The following is a 19,525-nucleotide window of genomic DNA, read 5'->3' as shown; positions in this document are numbered from 1 at the left end:
TGTGAGCAGACAAGACATGCCTGGAATCTTTAAGTAAGAAAAGCTTGGTATAACACTGACTGGGGAGACAAAAGGCCTGAAATGACATCTCAACTCATCTTGGATAAATTTCTAACACTTAAACCTGCTTCTATGGCTGTAAAAATGAAGTAATAAAAATTGCCCTACTTGGTAAAATAACTCATTTCTACAAGTAGCTAATCTTTATTTCGTACTTAGCATACACCAGGCACTGACCAAGAACTTTATCTCTACTATCTGTCATAGCCCAATAAGCAAATTTCTATCAACTCCATTTTAATGATAATCTGAGGTTTAAAGTTAAATAACTTACCAATGTTAATCAGTTTAAAGAAGTTAAATAACTTACCAATTCTAACCACTTACTTAATCAGTAAGTGGCAGAACTAAGACCCAGTGACTCCAAAACCCATTTATTTAACCAGGATGCAAACTATCTCTAATTACTAACCAACTACTATGTGCAAGGTACTGTATTCAGCATAACAGTAAATAAGACAAAAATGTCCTCATCATCATGAAGCTTCTAGTTTCACAGAAGGGACACATGAAAAATACAATATTTAAAAATTTCTTTATTATAGTTATATTATTTTATTTTACCATTAACAAACACATTGGTAAGTTTACGTAGACCAGCTAAAATAAAGATTTGTATCCTGAACAACCAATGGACCAAACAAAAAATTAACGGGAAATAAAAGTTTCTTGAGACAAAATTGGAAAAATAACATACCAGAACCCGTGGGATACAGCAAGAGCAGCTCTAAGAGGAAAGTTCATAGCAATAAATGTCTATATGAAGAAGCAAAGAAAAGGAAAGTGAAAGTCGCTCAGCCGTGTCTGACTCTTTATGACCCTGTGGACTATACAGTTCATGGAATTCTCCAGGAAGGAATACTGGAGTGGGTTGCCTTTCCCTTCTTCACGGGATCTTCCCTGATGGAAGGGATGGAACCCAGGTCTCCTGCATTGCAAGCGGATTCTTTACCAGCTGAAACACAAGGGAAGCCCAAGAATACTGGCGTGAATAGCCTATCCCTTCTCCAGCGGATCTTCCCAGCCCAGGAATCAAATCAGCCATTAAAAAAAAATGAGAAAATCCTACCATTTGCTACAACATGGATGGACCTTGAAGGCATTATGCCAAGTAAAATAAGTGAGATAGAGAAAGATTAATACTCTATGATCTCACTTTTATATGGAATCATTTTTTTTAAATCCCTCAAAGAAAAAGAGATCAGACTTCTGATTACCAGAGGCAGAGGGGAGAAGACGAGAATACTGGAGAAGTGTGGATAATAAGTACCAATTTCTACTTATAAGATAAATAAGCACCAGGAATATAATGAGCACTGCTGTTACGATATATAAGAGAGTTGCTGAGAGTAAATCCTAAAAGTTCTCATCAAAGAATATTTATTACTTTTTTCTTTTTATTGCATCTATATGAGAAGATGTTAGCTAAACCTACCGTGGTAATTATTTCAATCCATGTAAATGGAATCATCATGCTATATACCTTAAATTTATACAGTCAATGTATGTCAATTACTTCTCAATAAAACTGGAAAAAATAAAAGCTGTAATTAAAAAAAAAAAGATTCCTGAGCATGGAGAATCTAAGTATTTCATAATCAATATTTAACACTTAGTATCAGGTGGCACAGTCATAAAGAATCCACCTGTCAATGCAGGAGACACAAGAGACTGGATTTGATCCCTGAGTGGGGAAGATTCCCCTGGAGTAAGAAATGGCAACCCACTCCAGTATTCTACCTGGAAAATTCCATGGACAGAGGAGTCTGGTGGACTACAGTCCGTGGGGTCAAAAAGAGTTGGACACGACTGAGCATGCATGCACACATGGGGAAATTTACTCTTTTGATCTACATTGATCCCCAACCTTTCTGGCACCAGCGATGAGTTTCATGGAAGGTAAATTTTCCACAGATGGGGAGAGATGGTTTGAGGATGATTCAAGCACATTACATATATTGTTCACTTTATTTCTATTACTATTCTATCAGCTTCACCTCAGATCATCAGGTATTAGATCCCGGAGGTTGGGGACCCAGATCTAACAGTTTGGGTTTATTCCTTCTTGCTACAGGTTAAAAAGTCTACGTCTTTACTCTTAGGTTAGACAATCCACAGGTAAACTGTGAACCAAATACCTGATGCAATCAAAAGCAAGCTGGTAAGAATATTCTTAATGAGTATTTAAAATTGGTAAAGAAAAGTTTTATCTAAGAATATAATGGATTGAAAACAAGAGGTTTTGGAGGGCATGAAAACCAAAAAGGTATCAGAAAAAGAAGAGTTTATAGACATCTATGCTGGTACTGGCATGCTGATTTTACATCATTACTATTTAAATTCAACAACAATATGTTTTACATGCTTTCAAGATTTCTTTCACCTCAGGCCCTTCTTTCCTACTACTATCAAATATCCATTCCACCCCAACTTCTTCCTTTTCCCAACAAGTGACTTTTCCCACTTCATATACTATACATTTTCACACCTAGTCCCCTGCTTCTATCCCTTGAAAACACATTTCACCTTTCCTTTATACATGTCATACAATTTACCTACACCACCATTCTCCAACCCACCTACTCAACTCCTAGCCATTTTTGCAAACTCAGTTCCAATGTCACTTTCTTATAAAGCATTCCCAAATTTATGCCTCTATACCCCAACTCAAGTTGGGAACCCATTTTCAAACAATATTGTTACTACTATTATTATTTGCTTACATGTCTTTCTCTAAAAGAAACCCTAGAAAAGCAGTATAATGAAGCCATGTATGCCCCAATTCTAGCTTTTTATCACAAGATCATGGCACACAAGTATTCAATATTTATCCTGATAATACACAGATCCAGACTAATTCCAGACTTAGGACAGAGAAAGTGAGAGGAAAGACAGAACTCTGTGAAACAGCAAATTGAAAAAAAGACTTCCTTCTAACTAGGATTGTCTGAAACTATATAAGCCAAACTCTTTCCTATTTTATATACTCTTTGATATTCCTTCCTACTTTCACAGGATAACTACTTTTTCATAAGTTTTACTAATGACTCAGGATTGCCTTCTTCAATTTAGATATGACCTTTTCTCTAAGTTATATAAAATCACACCATTTCTTTCTTTCCCTATTTATCAGAAATGATAAGTATTTATTATATTTATTATATAAGGTTGGTGCAAAAGTAATTCCAAGTCTGCATTGCTGAAATTTGCCATTTGATATTGGAATACATTCTTAAATAAAAGTTATGTTATACATCATTTGAATGCCCATTTCTTGCTTTATGTTTTTTGCTAATGAGTTATTACCTCTGTTTATTTTATATGTATTTTAGACTATAGAAATGATGTTAGACAAAAAAGTAAATTCCAGTGATCTTCTTATTTGAGTTAAAAATGAGTTATAAAGCAACAGAGACAACCTGCAACATCAACAACGCATTTGGCCAGGAACTGCTAATGAAGGTTTAGTACAGTGGTGGCTCGAGAAGTTTTGTAAAGGAAATGGGAGCCTTGAAGATGAGGAGCATAATGGCTGGCCACTGGAAGGTGACAATGACCAACTGAGAGGATCATCAAAACTGATCCTCTTGTAACTACAGGAGAAGTTGATGAGTGATGAAAGAAGACGTGATGAAAAGTGGATTTTACACAACTAGCAACAACCAGCTCAGTGGGTGGACCGAGCAGCAGCTCCAAAGCACTTCCCAAAGTCAAACTTGCACCAAAAAATGTCACGGTCACTGGTGGTCTGCTGCCAGTCTGATCCACTACCGTGTTCTGAATCCTGGAGAAACCATTACAGGGAAAATGCTTTCCAAGAGTTCGTTGAATCAAGCATGTATTTTTATGCTACAGGAATAAACAAACTTATTTCTCATTGGCAAAAATGCGATGATTATAATGGTTCCTATTTTGATTAATAAAGATGTGTCTGAGCCTAGTTATAAAGATTTAAAATTCAGGGTCTAAAACCATACTTACTTTTGCACCAACCTAATATTTCCCTGTATGCATACTAACAAATATCCCAAGAATCTGTTTAAGAACAAGATGATTTATGTTTCTTTCTTTCAACATCTAGCAGTGTTTTTGTTGTTAACGCTGGGAATGTGTATTTCTAGGTCAGGGAATTAATAAGTACTTAGGAACAAGATACCAATGGCTAGAACAGTTCCTAATACACAGAAGATACTCAGTAAATATGGGAGAAAAGAGAAAGAGAAAACCCAGAGGGAAGGAAGAAAGTTTAGTATATCCTGTAGTATTTGCTATTTGGCACTCCAAACAGACTGTTAACTTCTAATGGGCAGACACTGTGCCATATTCACCAATATATCCCCAGTGTTTAGCACAGTATCTAGAACGTAACAAGCTCTCCATATCTATTTGATAAATGAGTAAATCAGGGGTCAGCACACTTTTTGTAAAGGAACAAAGTAATATTTCAGTAAATATTTTATGCTTTTGGTAAAGAGTAGATATTTTATGCTTAGTGATCCAAATACACTGCACCAAGTATTCAAAACTCAACTCTGCCATAGGAGCAAGAAAGCAGCCATAGATAATAAGGATGACATGGCTGTGTTCCAATAAAACTGTTCATAAAAACATGAGGTATTTATTTTACTACAATTTTAGAAAACAAAAACAAGGTGATAGACCATAGTTTGTCAAGCCCTGGGATGAAAGAATGAAGACTCACAGATGAAAGGATTTGCTGAACAACGGAGCGAAAGAGAGGGAGAAAAGAAGAAAAGAAGAGGGAAGGAAGGGAAAATGAGTGATATCTCTGCTTAAGGAATACTGTAAGAAAAATAAAAAGAGCTGTACTTGGTTGAACATGCATTTTCCTCCAAATAACTAAAACAATATAGTATACTTTTTCAAGTCGAAAGATGTGATCTCTTTCTAAGCGTTCTTCTGCTTGTTTCAAGCCTAGCCTCTGCTCAGGTGTCAATGTAGATTCATCTATCACAGTGGCATTTTCTAAATAGTCCATCTCTGAAGAATTTTCTTTATTAGATTCATCACTCTTCATTTTACCTAGAAAAGGAAGCAATCACTTAGTTACCATCAACAGAATTGGTAAATTTAAAAAAATTTAATGAAAAACAGACATTCAATGTATACACATACAGAAAAAATATTTTTCCTTGGTAGTGCAAATTGGTATACCTACATAAAATATTAAGTAAAAGATATACATGATATCAAAATTCACACACAAAAAACTACTTCATGGGTCAAATGTCTATCTTCTTCTGACCCACCTACATCAAAAAAGACAACTATGACTAAGACTCACTATACAAGGCTAATGTAACATACTATCTTGCAGAATCTCCAAAGTAAATATGATATAAAACTACTTTAAATCCCAAAGGTGACTCACTGAACTAGTCACTTCAGTGACTTTATCACTATAAAGTATGAGCTAAAAGAATATATATACTCCAGACCACAAATACACAAATCTATGAGGGTCCTTCTTTTTGCTTTCACTGAACTCAATAGATATTTCAACCACATCAATATTTTTTCTTTGTTTCTCCTAGCTAGACTGCAATCTCTTTAAGGCACAGACTATGTGCTTTCAATCCATGCATTTCTAGCACCTATCAATATATACTTGGAATAGAGTAGGTTCCAACATGCAATAATGCATGCTCCACCAGTGTGATATTTTAAAATACAAATTGAATCATGTAACTCTCATGCTTAAAATAACTAATGGGCTCTCATAAAGTTCAGAATAAACACACAGTACTTGTCCTCTTGCAGGCTGTCAACAGTTTAAATACAATAATTCCAAGTTGTGCAAATGCTATAAAGGAAAAAAAACAAGTAATGGAGGAGATAAACTTTCAGGGAAGGCTTTTCTGAGATTTTAAGCCAAGACCTCAAAAACAGAGCTGGGGCTCCCCTGATGGTCCAGTGGTTAAGATTTCACTTTCTAATGCAGGGGGTGGGGGTTCAATCCCTGGTTGGGGAACTAAGATCCCACATGTCTCATGGCCAAAAAGCCAAAACATAAAACAGAAGCAATACTGTAACAAATTCAATAAAGACTTAAAATGGAAAATAAAAAATTTAAAATTTTTTAAAAAAGAGCTGCTGCTGCTGCTAAGTCGCTTCAGTCGTGTCCGACTCTGTGTGACCCCATAGACGGCAGCCCACCAGGCTCCCCCGTCCCTGGGATTCTCCAGGCAAGAACACTGGAGTGGGTTGCCATTTCCTTCTCCAATGCATGAAAGTGAAAATTGAAAGTGAAGTCGCTCAATCATGTCCAACTCTTAGCGACCCCCATGGACTGCACCTACAAGACTTCTCCATCCATGGGATTTTCTAGGCAAGAGTACTGGAGTGGGGTGCCATTGCCTTTTCCATTAAAAAGAGCTAAGTAGTCTATATCTCCAACCTTATATCCTGCCCTAACACTTTCCACTTCATTCATAACAAATGTGTTACAATGGATCACTGCGCTCCAAGGATCAATGCCTTCATATGCTCTGTTTCCTCTACTATCAAGGCCCGTCCCACTTCAATTAGTACTGTTTACCTGTCCTGCAAAATTCAGCTTAAGCTTCATCTGTTTCAGAAGACAGTTTGATATTTATATTCTCCGAGCACTCTCTATTATTTCATTTTCACAGTAATGTAATTTGTATTCATTTATCTACATGTTACATGAGATAATGAATTCCTTGATGCTAATGACCAGGTCTTATTCACTTTTGTACCTTCAGAGTTTAATACAATGCCTAGACCAGAGATGACAATAACAGAGTGTTAAATTGACTTGGACAAATCTAAAAGTAAATGCTCATAGATAATCAATAAACCTCTCCCTGCTGCCCTGAAAAGCCACTCTACATGCCATCTACAAGAACCCTGAAAGTAGGTTCTTTCTTTTGATAACACTAATTTTCTGAACAAAAACAGTGTGCCTCTGGAGGTGATATGTCTCCTACCACAAGAAGGGCATACCTGGAGTATTACTTAGCAATGAGAAAAAATGATATACCAATACCTACAATATGGACGAATCTTAAAATATACTAAGTGAAAGAAGTGAAACACAAAAGGCCACGTTTCACGATTTTGTTCATATAAAAGAGGCAATCTACAGAGACAGAAACTAAATTAGTGGTTGGCAGTACCTAGGAGGACAGGATAATGAGTAGTGACTGCTAATGGGTATGGAATTTCTTTTAGAGGTGGTGAAAATATTCAAGATTTAGACAGTGGTAATGTCTACACATTTTATAAATACACTGCTAAGTCGCTTCAGTTGTGTCCGACTCTGTGCAACCCCATAGACGGCAGCCCATCAGGCTCCCCCATCCCTGGGATTCTCCAGGCAAGAACATTGGAGTGGGTTGCCATTTCCTTCTCCAATGCATGCAAGTGAAAAGTGAAAGTGAAGTCGCTCAGTCGTGTCTGACTCCTAGCGACCCCACGGACTGCAGCCTACCAGGCTCCTCCGCCCATGGGATTTTCCAGGCAAGAGTACTGGAGTGGGTGCCACTGCCTTCTCCATAAATACACTAAAAAAACACTCAATTGTATATTTTTAAATGGCAAATGTTATGGTGTATGAACTGTATCTTGAAACATAAAAATGTAAGTGGGAGAAACTTTAAATATGACATGATAATAAGAACTTTGGAGAAAAATTAAAATAGTACAAGGAATAAGGAGTGCCAGAAGTAGAGGTAAGGGTTATAAATTTTAGATAAGCAACCCAGCAAAAGGCTCAATGAGAAGGTGAAGAAGTAAGACAGCTAGCCATGTGGCCATCTGGAAGAAGAGTGTTCCAGGCAAAGAAAAAAGCAAATACAAAAGACAATAGGTGACCACTTGCCTTCACATTTGAGGAACTGTAAGGAAATCATGCTGTTGGAACAGAGAAAAAGGATAAGAAGTAGATAAATGAGATCAGAGAAGCAGGGGGGAATGTCAAAAATCACAAGGTCACAGCAAGGACACTAGCTTTTACTCTAATATATTGAAAACCACTGAAACATTCTGAATAGCAGTAACACAATCTGAATAATTTTAACAGGATCATTCTGGCTGCTATGTTGAAAACATAAGGAAGGGTGGTATAAGTGAAAAGTAAAAAGATGAGTTACTAATAGGTTCTGCTGCCAAAAGCATGATCCTGACCACCAGCAGCAGCAGCGGTTTCATTAAGGAGCTTGCTAGAAATCCAGCATCAAACTCTTAACTTTCTAAATAAAAACCCCAGAGAATGGAGCCCAAGAATCTGAATTTTAATACACTTCCCAGGTGATTCCTACACACACTAAAGTTTGAGAAGCCCAAATCTAGAATATTCTCCCTTCAAATATTTACCAGGCGCACTCTCTCACCTCTTATCTTCAAATATTTGCTCTAATGTCACCTTGTCAGTGACAATTTAAATATGAAACACCGTCACCAGACACAGCAGCATCATTCTTCCATTCTTTATGACCTTTCCTGTTTTATTTTTAATATTTATCACCATCGGTGAATCACAATAAACTGTGGAAAATTCTGAAAGAGATGGGAATACCAGACCACCTGATCTGCCTCTTGAGAAATCTGTATGCAGGTCAGGAAGCAACAGTTAGAACTGGGCATGGAACAACAGACAGGTTCCAAACAGGAAAAGGAGTACATCAAGGCTGTATATTGTCACCCTGCTTATTTAACTTATATGCAGAGTACATCATGAGAAACGCTGGACTGGAAGAAACACAAGCTGGAATCAAGAATGCCGGGAGAAATATCAATAACCTCAGATATGCAGATAACACCACCCTTATGGCAGAAAGTGAAGAGGAACTAAAAAGCCTCTTGATGAAAGTGAAAGTGGAGAGTGAAAAGGTTGGCTTAAAGCTCAACATTCAGAAAACGAAGATCATGGCATCCGGTCCCATTACTTCATGGCAAATAGATGGGGAAACAGTGGAAATAGTGTCACACTTTATTTTGGGGGGCTCCAAAATCACTGCAGATGGTGACTGCAGCCATGAAATTAAAAGACACTTACTCCTTAGAAGGAAAGTTATGACCAACCTAGACAGCATATTCAAAAGCAGAGACATTACTTTGCCAGCAAAGGTCCACCTAGTCAAGGCTATGGTTTTTCCTGTGGTCATGTATGGATGTGAGAGTTGGACTGTGAAGAAGGCTGAGCGCCGAAGAATTGATGCTTTTGAACTGTGGTGTTGGAGAAGACTCTTGAGAGTCCCTTGGACTGCAAGGAGATCCAACCAGTCCATTCTGAAGGAGATCAGCCCTGGGATTTCTTTGGAAGGAATGATGCTAAAGCTGAAACTCCAGTACTTTGGCCACCTCATGCAAAGAGTTGACTCATTGGAAAAGACTCTGATGCTGGGAGGGATTGGGGGCAAGAGGAGAAGGGGATGACAGAGGATGAGATGGCTAGATGGCATCACTGACTCAATGGACGTGAGTCTCAGTGAACTCTGGGAGTTGGTGATGGACTGGGAGGCCTGGTGTGCTGCAATTCATGGGGTCGCAGAGTCGGACACGACTGAGCAACTGAACTGAACTGAAGTGAACTTATTACATACTTCTGTTACTTACTATGTCGCCATCTATTTCTTCCCACTAGAATATTAACTCCATAAGTGTAGTATTACCTGTTTTGTTCATTGTTATATTCTCAGTGACTAGATCAGTAACTGGCACATAGCAGATATCACTCAAAATATTTTTTAAATTTATGAATGGCAAAAGGAGAAATTGTGTAAGTGCTACACAGGAGCCAAAGTTGGACTTAATGAAAATTAATTCACTAATCAGGTGGGCCTGAGATTAATCAAAAGTCTATAACCTATGTTAAATTAAGTCCAAATAGGCAATGACCTAGACAAAGAGATTTTATTCTATTTCATTTACAAAGGGGAAATCTATGTAAAAATTTAATTTACAAAACAGAAAAAAAAGAGCTAATTATGTATCAACATGACTTCAAGGCCAATATTATACATATTGAAGAAAATTCTTTAAAATAAGCCCTTATTTATGAAATGATTACTATAACTCCTTCTTATTACTTTGTTAAAACAAGTCTCCCAAAAGGACCTCTACTCGGTCTACTATCTTCCTTAAGCTAGTTCAACTTGTTCTCCACATTAACAAACAACAAAACTGCACTGAATTGGAGAAATAATAATAATAAAGGATATTCACTGCCATTGTGCCTACTGTGTCAAGGACTACATGAAACATTCTATGAATTATTTCACTTAACCTTTATAACAAAGGCAGCAGCACCTCCACTTTTTTAAAAAATGAGGAAACTGAAGATATGTTGTAAAGGATAGGCAGCTTATCCAAGATCACAAAGCTCTTCAGTGAGGAAGATAAGATTCAAAACCTATGAAATTTTACTCCAGAGCTCACTAGCTTAACTACCTCACTCTGTCACTTTATTTTGTCACCTTTAAAAAAAAATCTTTAAATCATAGCTTTAACTAATTAAAGTGACCAGACCCTTGTAAGTGATCTCATACACCAGTATTTCCCAACCTGAGTCACATACTGTCATGTTTAGATTTGCCATATCCAAAAACTTCCAAGTACTATTATTTATTTGATATTGTCTTTAATTTGGCTTACTTTGTGGGGCCTTGTCCTAAGCCATATCTATAAAAGTATTAAATTTTTTTTTTACATACATACAGGTACCTCTACTAAATTAAAAAAAATAAATAAATAAAGGTCTGTCAATAGGCCATTATCTGTGTACCACTAGAAACAAAAAAAGTTATTTCTGAACTCTTTATTAGCATTTCTCAAAAAGTGGTAAATAATGACTTAAAAATAGCTTTTTCTATTTATACATCAAGAAAAGGTTTTATTCTTTTAGCCACAAAAACATCAGGAAAAAAGACTGCCAGGGAAAATTCATTAATTTCAACAAAATTAAGATTACTCGAGAGACATGGACAATATTTATAAGTAATCAATTAAAGCTAATATCAAGATCCCATTAGAAAATTAATTTTACACTGATAGTTCTCAAGTAAATTCCAACAGTGTCCTGACAGATCTCTGTTTCCAGTTTTGTTCCTGTCAAAGAATTTGCTGCATTGTATCCCCCAAAAAAGACACACACATATACATGTGATCACAGTGCTACCTCTTTAGTGGCTTCTCAAAACACTCATAAGGTCCTGTCATATCCTAAAGGCCCCTTACTCTCTTAATTCTTGTGTGCCTTTTTCAGCTCCATCTTTTGCCACATTCCTCAAGTCCTTATTTCAGGCATGATGAATCTCGGTCACACTTGCAGTCTCACATTTGCATCATGCCTTTCTCAACCCAAAGTCTAAATGTTGTTGACGTTTAGTTACTAACTTGTATCCGACTCTTTTGCCACTCCATGAACTGTAACAGCCTGCCAGGCTCCTCTGTCCATGGGATTTCCCAGGCAAGAATACTGGAGTGGGTTACCATTTCCTTCTCTAGGGGATCTTTCCAACCCAGGGAATGAACCTGTGTCTCCTGCATTGGCAGGCAGATTCTTTACCACTGAGCCACCAGGGAAGCCCTAAAAGTCTAAATACCTCAATTAAATCATGTACTTTCTCAATTCTAAGTTTTTGGCACTAAACTAAATTACCACCTTACTTATCTGTAATACCTTCACCTAACTAGAAGCTTCCTTGAGACCTAGGGCTGTGTTCTTTTGGTTTTCCATTGTAAATACCTGAACGACATATAACAGGAACTCAATACAGGCATACACGTTTGGTGAATGAATGAGCATTGTATTACCAGGACCATTTAAAAATAGTATATGTGTCCGTGCGTGTACCAACTACAGAAGCCACTAAATTCGTATTTTCACAAGCTTTGTCCTATCATAATAAATGTTTTTCCATCTAAAGAATGTCTTTTTCACAGTTAAAATGGTTAAACTAGGAAAAAATTTAAAGACATTAATATTAAAAAATCTCTCCAAAAATGTGACTTGTGGGATAATCTAAGTTGTACTTACTCAAATCATCTGATATGTCTTCAGTTCCTGAAGCACTATCATCAGAATCACCAGTATTATCTGTACACGTTTGCTGCTTCTGAGATCGTTGTGAGTTTTCCATAGCAGATTTTTCTTCTTCTGCAACACCAATATTCACTTTATCCAGAGAAGTAAAGGAACTTGGAATTTTTTTTCCAATGTGCTGTAATTCTGTCTGTCTCATGTTTTCTTTCAACAGCAAATTGGGTACGTTCTCAGCTTCTGCTGGCAGGCTGGGTACCTTTTCTGATTTCATCTGAGAACCAGGTGCTTTTTCTGCTTTCCTCTGTGAATTAAGTGTCTTTTCTGCTACTATTGCCTGTGAACTGGGTGTCTTTTCTGTTTTCACTGGTGAATTAGGTGACTTTGATGGTTTTTCTGTTTTTGCCTGTAAACTGGGTGCTCTTTCTACTTTTGCCTGAGAAACAGGTAACTTTTCTGCTTTCACTGGTGAATTAGGTGATTTTTTTGCTTTGCAGTGACTTTGATCTCGAAGGACTAAATCTTTACCTGGAACACTGGCAGCATTTACTTTACATGATTTAACTTCTGTTTTTTCTATACAAATATCATTTTGCTTATTTTTTTTACTACTATTCTTATTTGGAGAATTGGTCCCAATTTCTTTTATGGATTTATCATTTTTAGCTTTCAAAGTTTGATTAGTTATAACTTTAACTGCTTTGCTTTCTTCAGAAAGAGCCCAAGCATTCTTCTTTGGTTCATGATTTTCATTTTCAGAGGTCTTAGACTCTTCCATTATTTGAAAACCTGCTTCTTTCTATGATATTGTAACGTGGCAGAGGTCCAGTAGTTTGAATTACTTCAAATCCAGTTTAGGCAAGCAAACTATTGGGTTAAGAAAACAACAACAACAAAAAAAAAATCTGTTATTTAAAATGCAAAAACCATTTTTAAAAAATTGGTTAGACATAAAAAAAGCTTTTACAATTTACTTTCAAAACTGAATAGTAAAAAATAAAAAATTTTAAACTCTGAAAACAATATGAAAAAGGGTTAATGCCCACTTAGTAAATAACAGCAAAATGCCCGTAAAGGAGGTTCTAATGTAATTCTGGCAAATGACATCAAAACATGGGAACTTTAGAAGTAAAATGTTTTACACTAAGCATTTCAACTAAAAGCGAAATAAAACTTCCAAGTGATATACCGCAACTAACCTAAAAGAAAATGAAGCAAAAATAACAAATTGGAAAAGACTCTGATTCTGGGAAAGACTTACAACAAAAGAAGGGAATGGCAGAGGATGAAATGGTTAGATAGCATCATTAACTCAACAGATATGAATTGAGCAAACTCCGGGAGATAGTGAAGGACAGAGAAGCCTGGGATGCTGCAGTCCAGGGGGCTGCAAAGAGTCAGACATGACTTAGCAACTAAACACATACACAGGTGGTAAGATCTTTCCCACATGACTTTCCTACTATACACTACCTGTTTATGTCATTAATCTACTTCTAATGTGACCCTTTAAACATGGGGAATCAACGTCAACAGACTTTTTCCATCTCCAAAGAACAATGGAATTTAATAAAATCTTCTGAAGTAAGAAAATTTTAAAAAACCAACTAAGAAACGAATCACCAGTCCAGGTTTGATGCAGGATACAGGATGCTTGGGGCTGGTGCACTGCGATGACCCAGAAGGATGGTATGGGGAGGGAGGTGGGAGAGGGATTCAGGATGGGGAACACGTGCACACCCATGGCTGATTCAAGCTGATGTATGGCAAAACCAATACAATATTGTAATTAGCCTCCAATTAAAATAAATAAATTTAAATTAAAAAAAATAAAAAACCAATGGGAACTCAGAGTTTAAAAATGATAGTAATATTCTGTATGATGATATAATGGTGGATATATGTCATTATACATTTGTCAAAAGCCACAGAATGGATATCTTTAAGACTGAACTCTAAGGTAAACTATGACTTTGGATGATAATGATGTGTCAGTGTAGGTTCATCGATTATAACAAATGTACCATTCTGGTGCAGGGATGTTGATAGTGGGGGATGCTATTCCTGTGTGGGGGAAGGGAGTTACATGGGCACTATGGTTGGATGGCATCACCAACCCAATGGACATGAGTTTGACCAAGTTCCAGAAGATGGTGGAGGACAAGGAAGCCTGGTGTGCTGCAGTCATAGGGTCACAAAGAGTGGGACACGACTGAGCAACTGAACAACAACAATGTACTTTCTGCCCAACTCTACAGTGAAACTAAAACTGCTCTAAAAGAATAATAATGTTTACAAAAAGACAGTAATAATGAACAAAAAGTCAGAACCAATTTTTTTCTAAAATATTAAAAGAACTATTACACTTTTACCACAGAGTACAAACTATAAACAAATCAAAATACTACATTTTATAGCCCCTCTATAAGAGAAATAGATTGTATACTATGTATTATGGAAATCAGGATTTTTTTTTTACTTTTCAGTTTGTCCTATATGCCTTAAATTGATACTTAAATTTACGCCTCTAAACAAAGATTAAAAACATGAATAAAAATTAGTCACCAAAAGCAAACTGCATGTAGCATTTTTTATTTTACTTGGTTAATTTATTAAATAACAAATTTGGGCAGTCAAACACCTCTAATCATATAACTATACATCATTTTAAAACAAAAATACTACCTAAATTCAAAAGATCAGAACACAATTCATTTACTCCAAACTATGTTTATATCAAAGCGTTATTTCCAAAAAAAAGAAAGAAATTAAACTTACCCAGTTATGCCTTCACTGAAACATCTTATTCAACTTGGTGTGCGTGCATGCTCAGTCATGTCTGACTCGACCCCACAGACTGTAGCCTGCCAGGCTCCTCTGTCCATGGGATTTTCCTGGCAAGAATATTGGAGTGGGTTGCCATTTCCTCCTCCAGGCAATCTTCCCCACCCAGAGACTGAAGGTGAACCTCTGGTCTCCTGCACTGGCAGGCAGATTCTTTACCACTGAGCCATCTGGGATTACTAATTGTACTAACCTACTTGGACCTAGCTTTTATAATTCCTGTTGTAGTACAGTCCTCTACGTTCTCTGCCTTCATCTCTGTTCAGATTAATATTATCTTTTATTTTGGAAACCTACTAGGTAGATAAGCAACAAGGATGTATTCTACAGCACAGGAAATTACAGCCATTATCTTGTGATAACTTTCAATGAAGTATAATCTCTAAAAACACTGAATCGCTATGCTACACACCTGAAACTAATACTGTAAATAAAATATATTTCAATTAAAAAAAATTTACTAGGCTTTTTTCTTTTTTTTTCTTTTTCCCTCCTGTGTCCTCACATGGTTGTCCCTCTGCCTCTAAATTATTCTATAAGATAATATTTAAAGGAATTAATTAAAACTTAAGCCAAAGCCGTATTAGATTTTCACCATTAATTTATTTTTTGACTAACATTATTTTCCAGTAAAAAGCTGGAAATATAGCACTTTTACCTATAAAAGAATGTTTTTGCTCCTGGATTTTTGATATTTAAATACATTTTTCTGTTATTATTCTTGATAAAGTTTTTTTACATACCTGTCAAAACAGTTGTCAAACATATATAATTTCTTGTAGAAACTGCTGAAGGTTCCTAATTTTAAAAATAAAAATGGGCTCTAAAGTACTAGCTAACCTTATCCAGTAACCAAATTATTTAAAATTTTCTTTTGCTATTCTATAACAACTCTAATAATTTTGTAGACATCATCTTACTGACAAAAGCCTAAACAATAAAGACCTGATATAGCAAAGGTGATCCACAATTCTGTTTATAAAACTTTTTAGACACACTATTCCTCCATTCAAAAAGAAAAAAAGAACAGAAAAACCTCTATAAATCAAGTTTGTATGTATAAATAAAAGCTACAAAGATTTTTTTTAAAATCTACTGAATATAGATAAATGCAACCGAGGAGTTAAAAGACCGAAAAATTGCTAGGCTTCACTTTAAGTGAGCAATCTGTTTCACGTAACTGAAACAACATTTACATTTTTAATAGAAATAATGTGTTATTAAAAAACATACCTTAGTTATTTTCTGACCTTCTGCACTTTTTCTTATATGAGTGGCAAATGTCCTCTTGCTTTCAAAAAAAGGTACTAATTATACTAAAAAAGTACTATTTTTAACTTTTTATTTTAAGCTATCAACAATATGCGCTTCCCAGTTGGTATTAGTGGTAAAGAACCCACCTGCCAATTCAGGAGACTCAAGTTTGATCCCTGGGTCAGGAATATCCCCTAGAGAAGGAAATGGCACCCACTCTGTATTGCCTGGAGAATCCCATGGACAGAGGAGCCTGGAGGACTACAGTCCACAGAGCTGGACACAACTGAAGCAACGTAGCATGCATGCATCAAGAGTATAAAATTCTTCCCAAAAAGCTACAGTCCCTAGAAACGAAGTTCTCTCTGAGAACATAGTGCTTTGAAAATAAGATTCACTGCTTCCCAGTGCACATTCAGCAAAATTGGTTGAAACAAATAAAAATGTCAGACTTTCCAGTTCCTGGGTTTTTTTTCATAATGCAGTAGTGAGTATTAAATGAGATTTTAACCTTAAATAACCAATTATTAACAAGAAAATACAGATAATTTTTAACAAATTTAAGTGTCTGATATAGAAAACAATAGCATTCAGGATGTATTCCATGCAATTTTTAGTAAATCATTAAACACCAGTCCATTTCCTACTTCTAGTTCTAATCATGTCTTCTACCTTCCTTGAATCCTTACCATCAATGACTACCACAATGCTACATACTTAATAAACACTTAAAATCACTAGCAATTAAAAGAATATCTACTCCAGACTGATGTCTTTACATCATTCTTTTCCTGCTACAAACTAAAGTCTTCAGCAGAAATTGGAATTCTTTCAAGAGAAGTTTTTGATGCCTTTCTGTAATTATCCATCGTTCAATTGGCAGGTTGACCACAAGTTCTGGGGCCTGAAACTTAAAAAGTGTTGTTTGGATACATTAACTGAGAAAGCTTACCTGAAATAACTGTTGCATAACTAATGGAAAAGCTGTATCACAGAGTTACCTTACTGCTCAAGTAACCCTTCATGGGATAGACAAAGGAAACTATTTTAAGGCATAATTACAGAAAGTTATCCAAAGTTCCTACTACTTTGGAAAGAAAAATTATATGAGTCAATTTCAGCTAAGGCCTCCAACCCCTGGTTCAGACAGTAAAGAATCTGCCTACAATGCAGGAGACTCAGGTTTGATTGCTAGATGGGGAAGATCCCCTGGAGAAAGGAATGGCAACCTACTCCAGTATCTTGCCTGGAAAATCCCATGGATAGAAGAGCCTGGCAGGCTACAATCCATGGAGTTGCAAAGAGTGGGACACGACTGAGAGTCTAACACTCACTTTTCCAACCCCTGAGGCCCACTAGTTACCTACTGAGTGACATTAAACAAGAGACACTGACCCTCTCTAAGTCATTTCTAAACTATAAAATAAACCAGTCTATTCCAACTGAGATGTTATAATTCAATGCAAATCCTAAAACACAGTGATGCTAATGTTATATTAGTTCTGATAATTTTACAATTACAGAAAATCACCAAGGACCTCTCAATTCCCATAAAGACACAGCTTTTGTACAGATGTTAACCAGACTTATTATGGTGATCATTTCCCAATATACTTGAATACGGAATCAGTATGTCATACGTTTGTGCTAAGTCACTTCAGTTCACTTCTGCAACCTAGGGACTGTATGGACTGTAGTCCTCCAGGATTCTCTGTCCATCAGCATATCCTGGAGCTTGCTCAAACTCATGTCTATCCAGTCAGTAATGCCATCCAACATCTTATCCTCTGTCTCCTTCTCCTCCTGCTTTCAATCTTTCCCAACATCAGGGTCTTTTCCAATGAGTCAGTTTTTGCCATTAGGTAGCCAAAGTTTTGGAGCTTCAGCTTCAGCATCAGTCCTTCCAATGAATATTCAGGACTGATTTCCTTTAGAATGGACTGGTTTGATCTCCTTGCAGTCCAAGGGACTCTCAAGTCTTCTTCAACACCACAGTTCAAAGGATCAATTCTCCGCCACTCAACTGTCTTTATGGTCCAACTCTCACATCCATAACATGACTACTGGAAAAACCACAGCTTTGACAAGATGGACTGTTGTCAGCAAAGGAATGTCTCTGCTTTTTAATATGCTGTCTGTTTGTCATAGCTTTTCTTTCAAGGAGAAGGAAAGTGAAAGTCGCTCAGTTGTGTCTGACTCTTTGCAACCCCATGGACTGTACAGTCCATGGAATTCTCCAGGCCAGAATACTGGAGTGGGTAGCCTTTCCCTTCTCCAGGGGATCTTCCCAACCCAGGGATCAAACCCAGGTCTCCCACACTGCATGCAGATTCTTTACTAGCTGAGCCACAAGGGAAGCCCAAGAATACTGGAGTGGGCAGCCTATCCCTTCTCCAGCAGATCTTCCCAACCCAGGAATTAAACTGGGGTCTTCTGCATTGCAGGCGGATTCTTTACCAACTGAGCTATCAGGAAAGCCCTCTTTTAAGGAGCAAGTGTCTTTTAATTTAATGACTGCATTCACCATCTGTAGTGATTTTGGAGCCCAAGAAAACAAAGCTCAATGGTAAAGAATACACCTGCCAGGCAGGAGACATGGGTTTGATCCCTGGTCTGGGAAGATCCCACATGCTGCAGAGCAACTAAGCCCATGCGCCACAACTACTAACGCTGTGCTCTAGGGCCCAAGAGTCACGGAAGTCCATGCACCCTGGAGCCTGTGCTCTGCAACAAGAGAAGCCACTGCAATGAGAAGCCCACGCACCACAACTAGAGAGTAGCCTCTGCTTGCCTGAACTGGAGAAAAAGTCCACACAATGAAGGCCCAACAAAGCCAAAAATAAATAAGTAAATAATTACTTTAAATGTAAATGAGTTAGCCTCTTCAATTAAAGGCAAAAGATTGGAAAACTAAATTAAAAAACATATGATCCATCTATCATCTAACTATAAGAGATTCACTTTAGAGGCTGAAGCAAAGGTTGAAAGTAAAGTCTGGAAAAAGATATTCCATGAAAACAATAATCAAGATAGAGCTGAACTGGCTATATAATTGTCAGGAAAAAAAATATACTTTAAGTCAAAACAGGTAACAACAGACAAAGAAGGGCATTATACACTGATAAAAAGTTTAATCCAGCAAAAGCATGAAATAATTATAAACATATATGAACCTAATAACAGAGACCCCAAAATAGGAAGAAAAATTAACAAAATTGAAAACAGAAATAGGCAGTTCTATGACAATGGCTGGATCCCTATCAAACTACCCATGACATTTTTCACAGAATTAGAACAAATAATCCTAAAATTTATATGGAACCAAAAAAGACTCAGAATTGC

At 36.7% G+C, this 19,525-nt stretch overlaps 1 protein-coding gene across 9 annotated transcripts in view; it reads right to left on the bottom strand.

Annotated features, from left to right (window-relative positions):
* TUT4 (terminal uridylyl transferase 4) overlaps positions 1 to 19,525 on the bottom strand; it is a 129,245-nt gene that overhangs the window by 85,524 nt on the left and 24,196 nt on the right. For 8 of the 9 annotated variants that reach the window (XM_027537244.1, XM_027537248.1, XM_027537246.1 and 5 more), the window contains exons 2-3: positions 12,083 to 12,952; positions 4,940 to 5,103 (exon numbers count right to left, since the gene is read on the bottom strand). In XM_027537244.1, the coding sequence (XP_027393045.1) occupies positions 4,940 to 5,103; positions 12,083 to 12,863 (945 nt within the window). In that variant the 5' untranslated portion in view covers positions 12,864 to 12,952. Of the gene's footprint in view, positions 1 to 4,939; positions 5,104 to 12,082; positions 12,953 to 14,863; positions 14,951 to 19,525 lie in introns of those variants that run through there. The other variant, XM_027537245.1, reaches the window with a different exon arrangement.

The sequence above is a fragment of the Bos indicus x Bos taurus genome, chromosome 3 (genome assembly GCF_003369695.1).
Source record: "Bos indicus x Bos taurus breed Angus x Brahman F1 hybrid chromosome 3, Bos_hybrid_MaternalHap_v2.0, whole genome shotgun sequence".
Taxonomy (NCBI): domain Eukaryota; kingdom Metazoa; phylum Chordata; class Mammalia; order Artiodactyla; family Bovidae; genus Bos; species Bos indicus x Bos taurus.
This window is presented reverse-complemented; position numbering and strand designations above follow the sequence as displayed.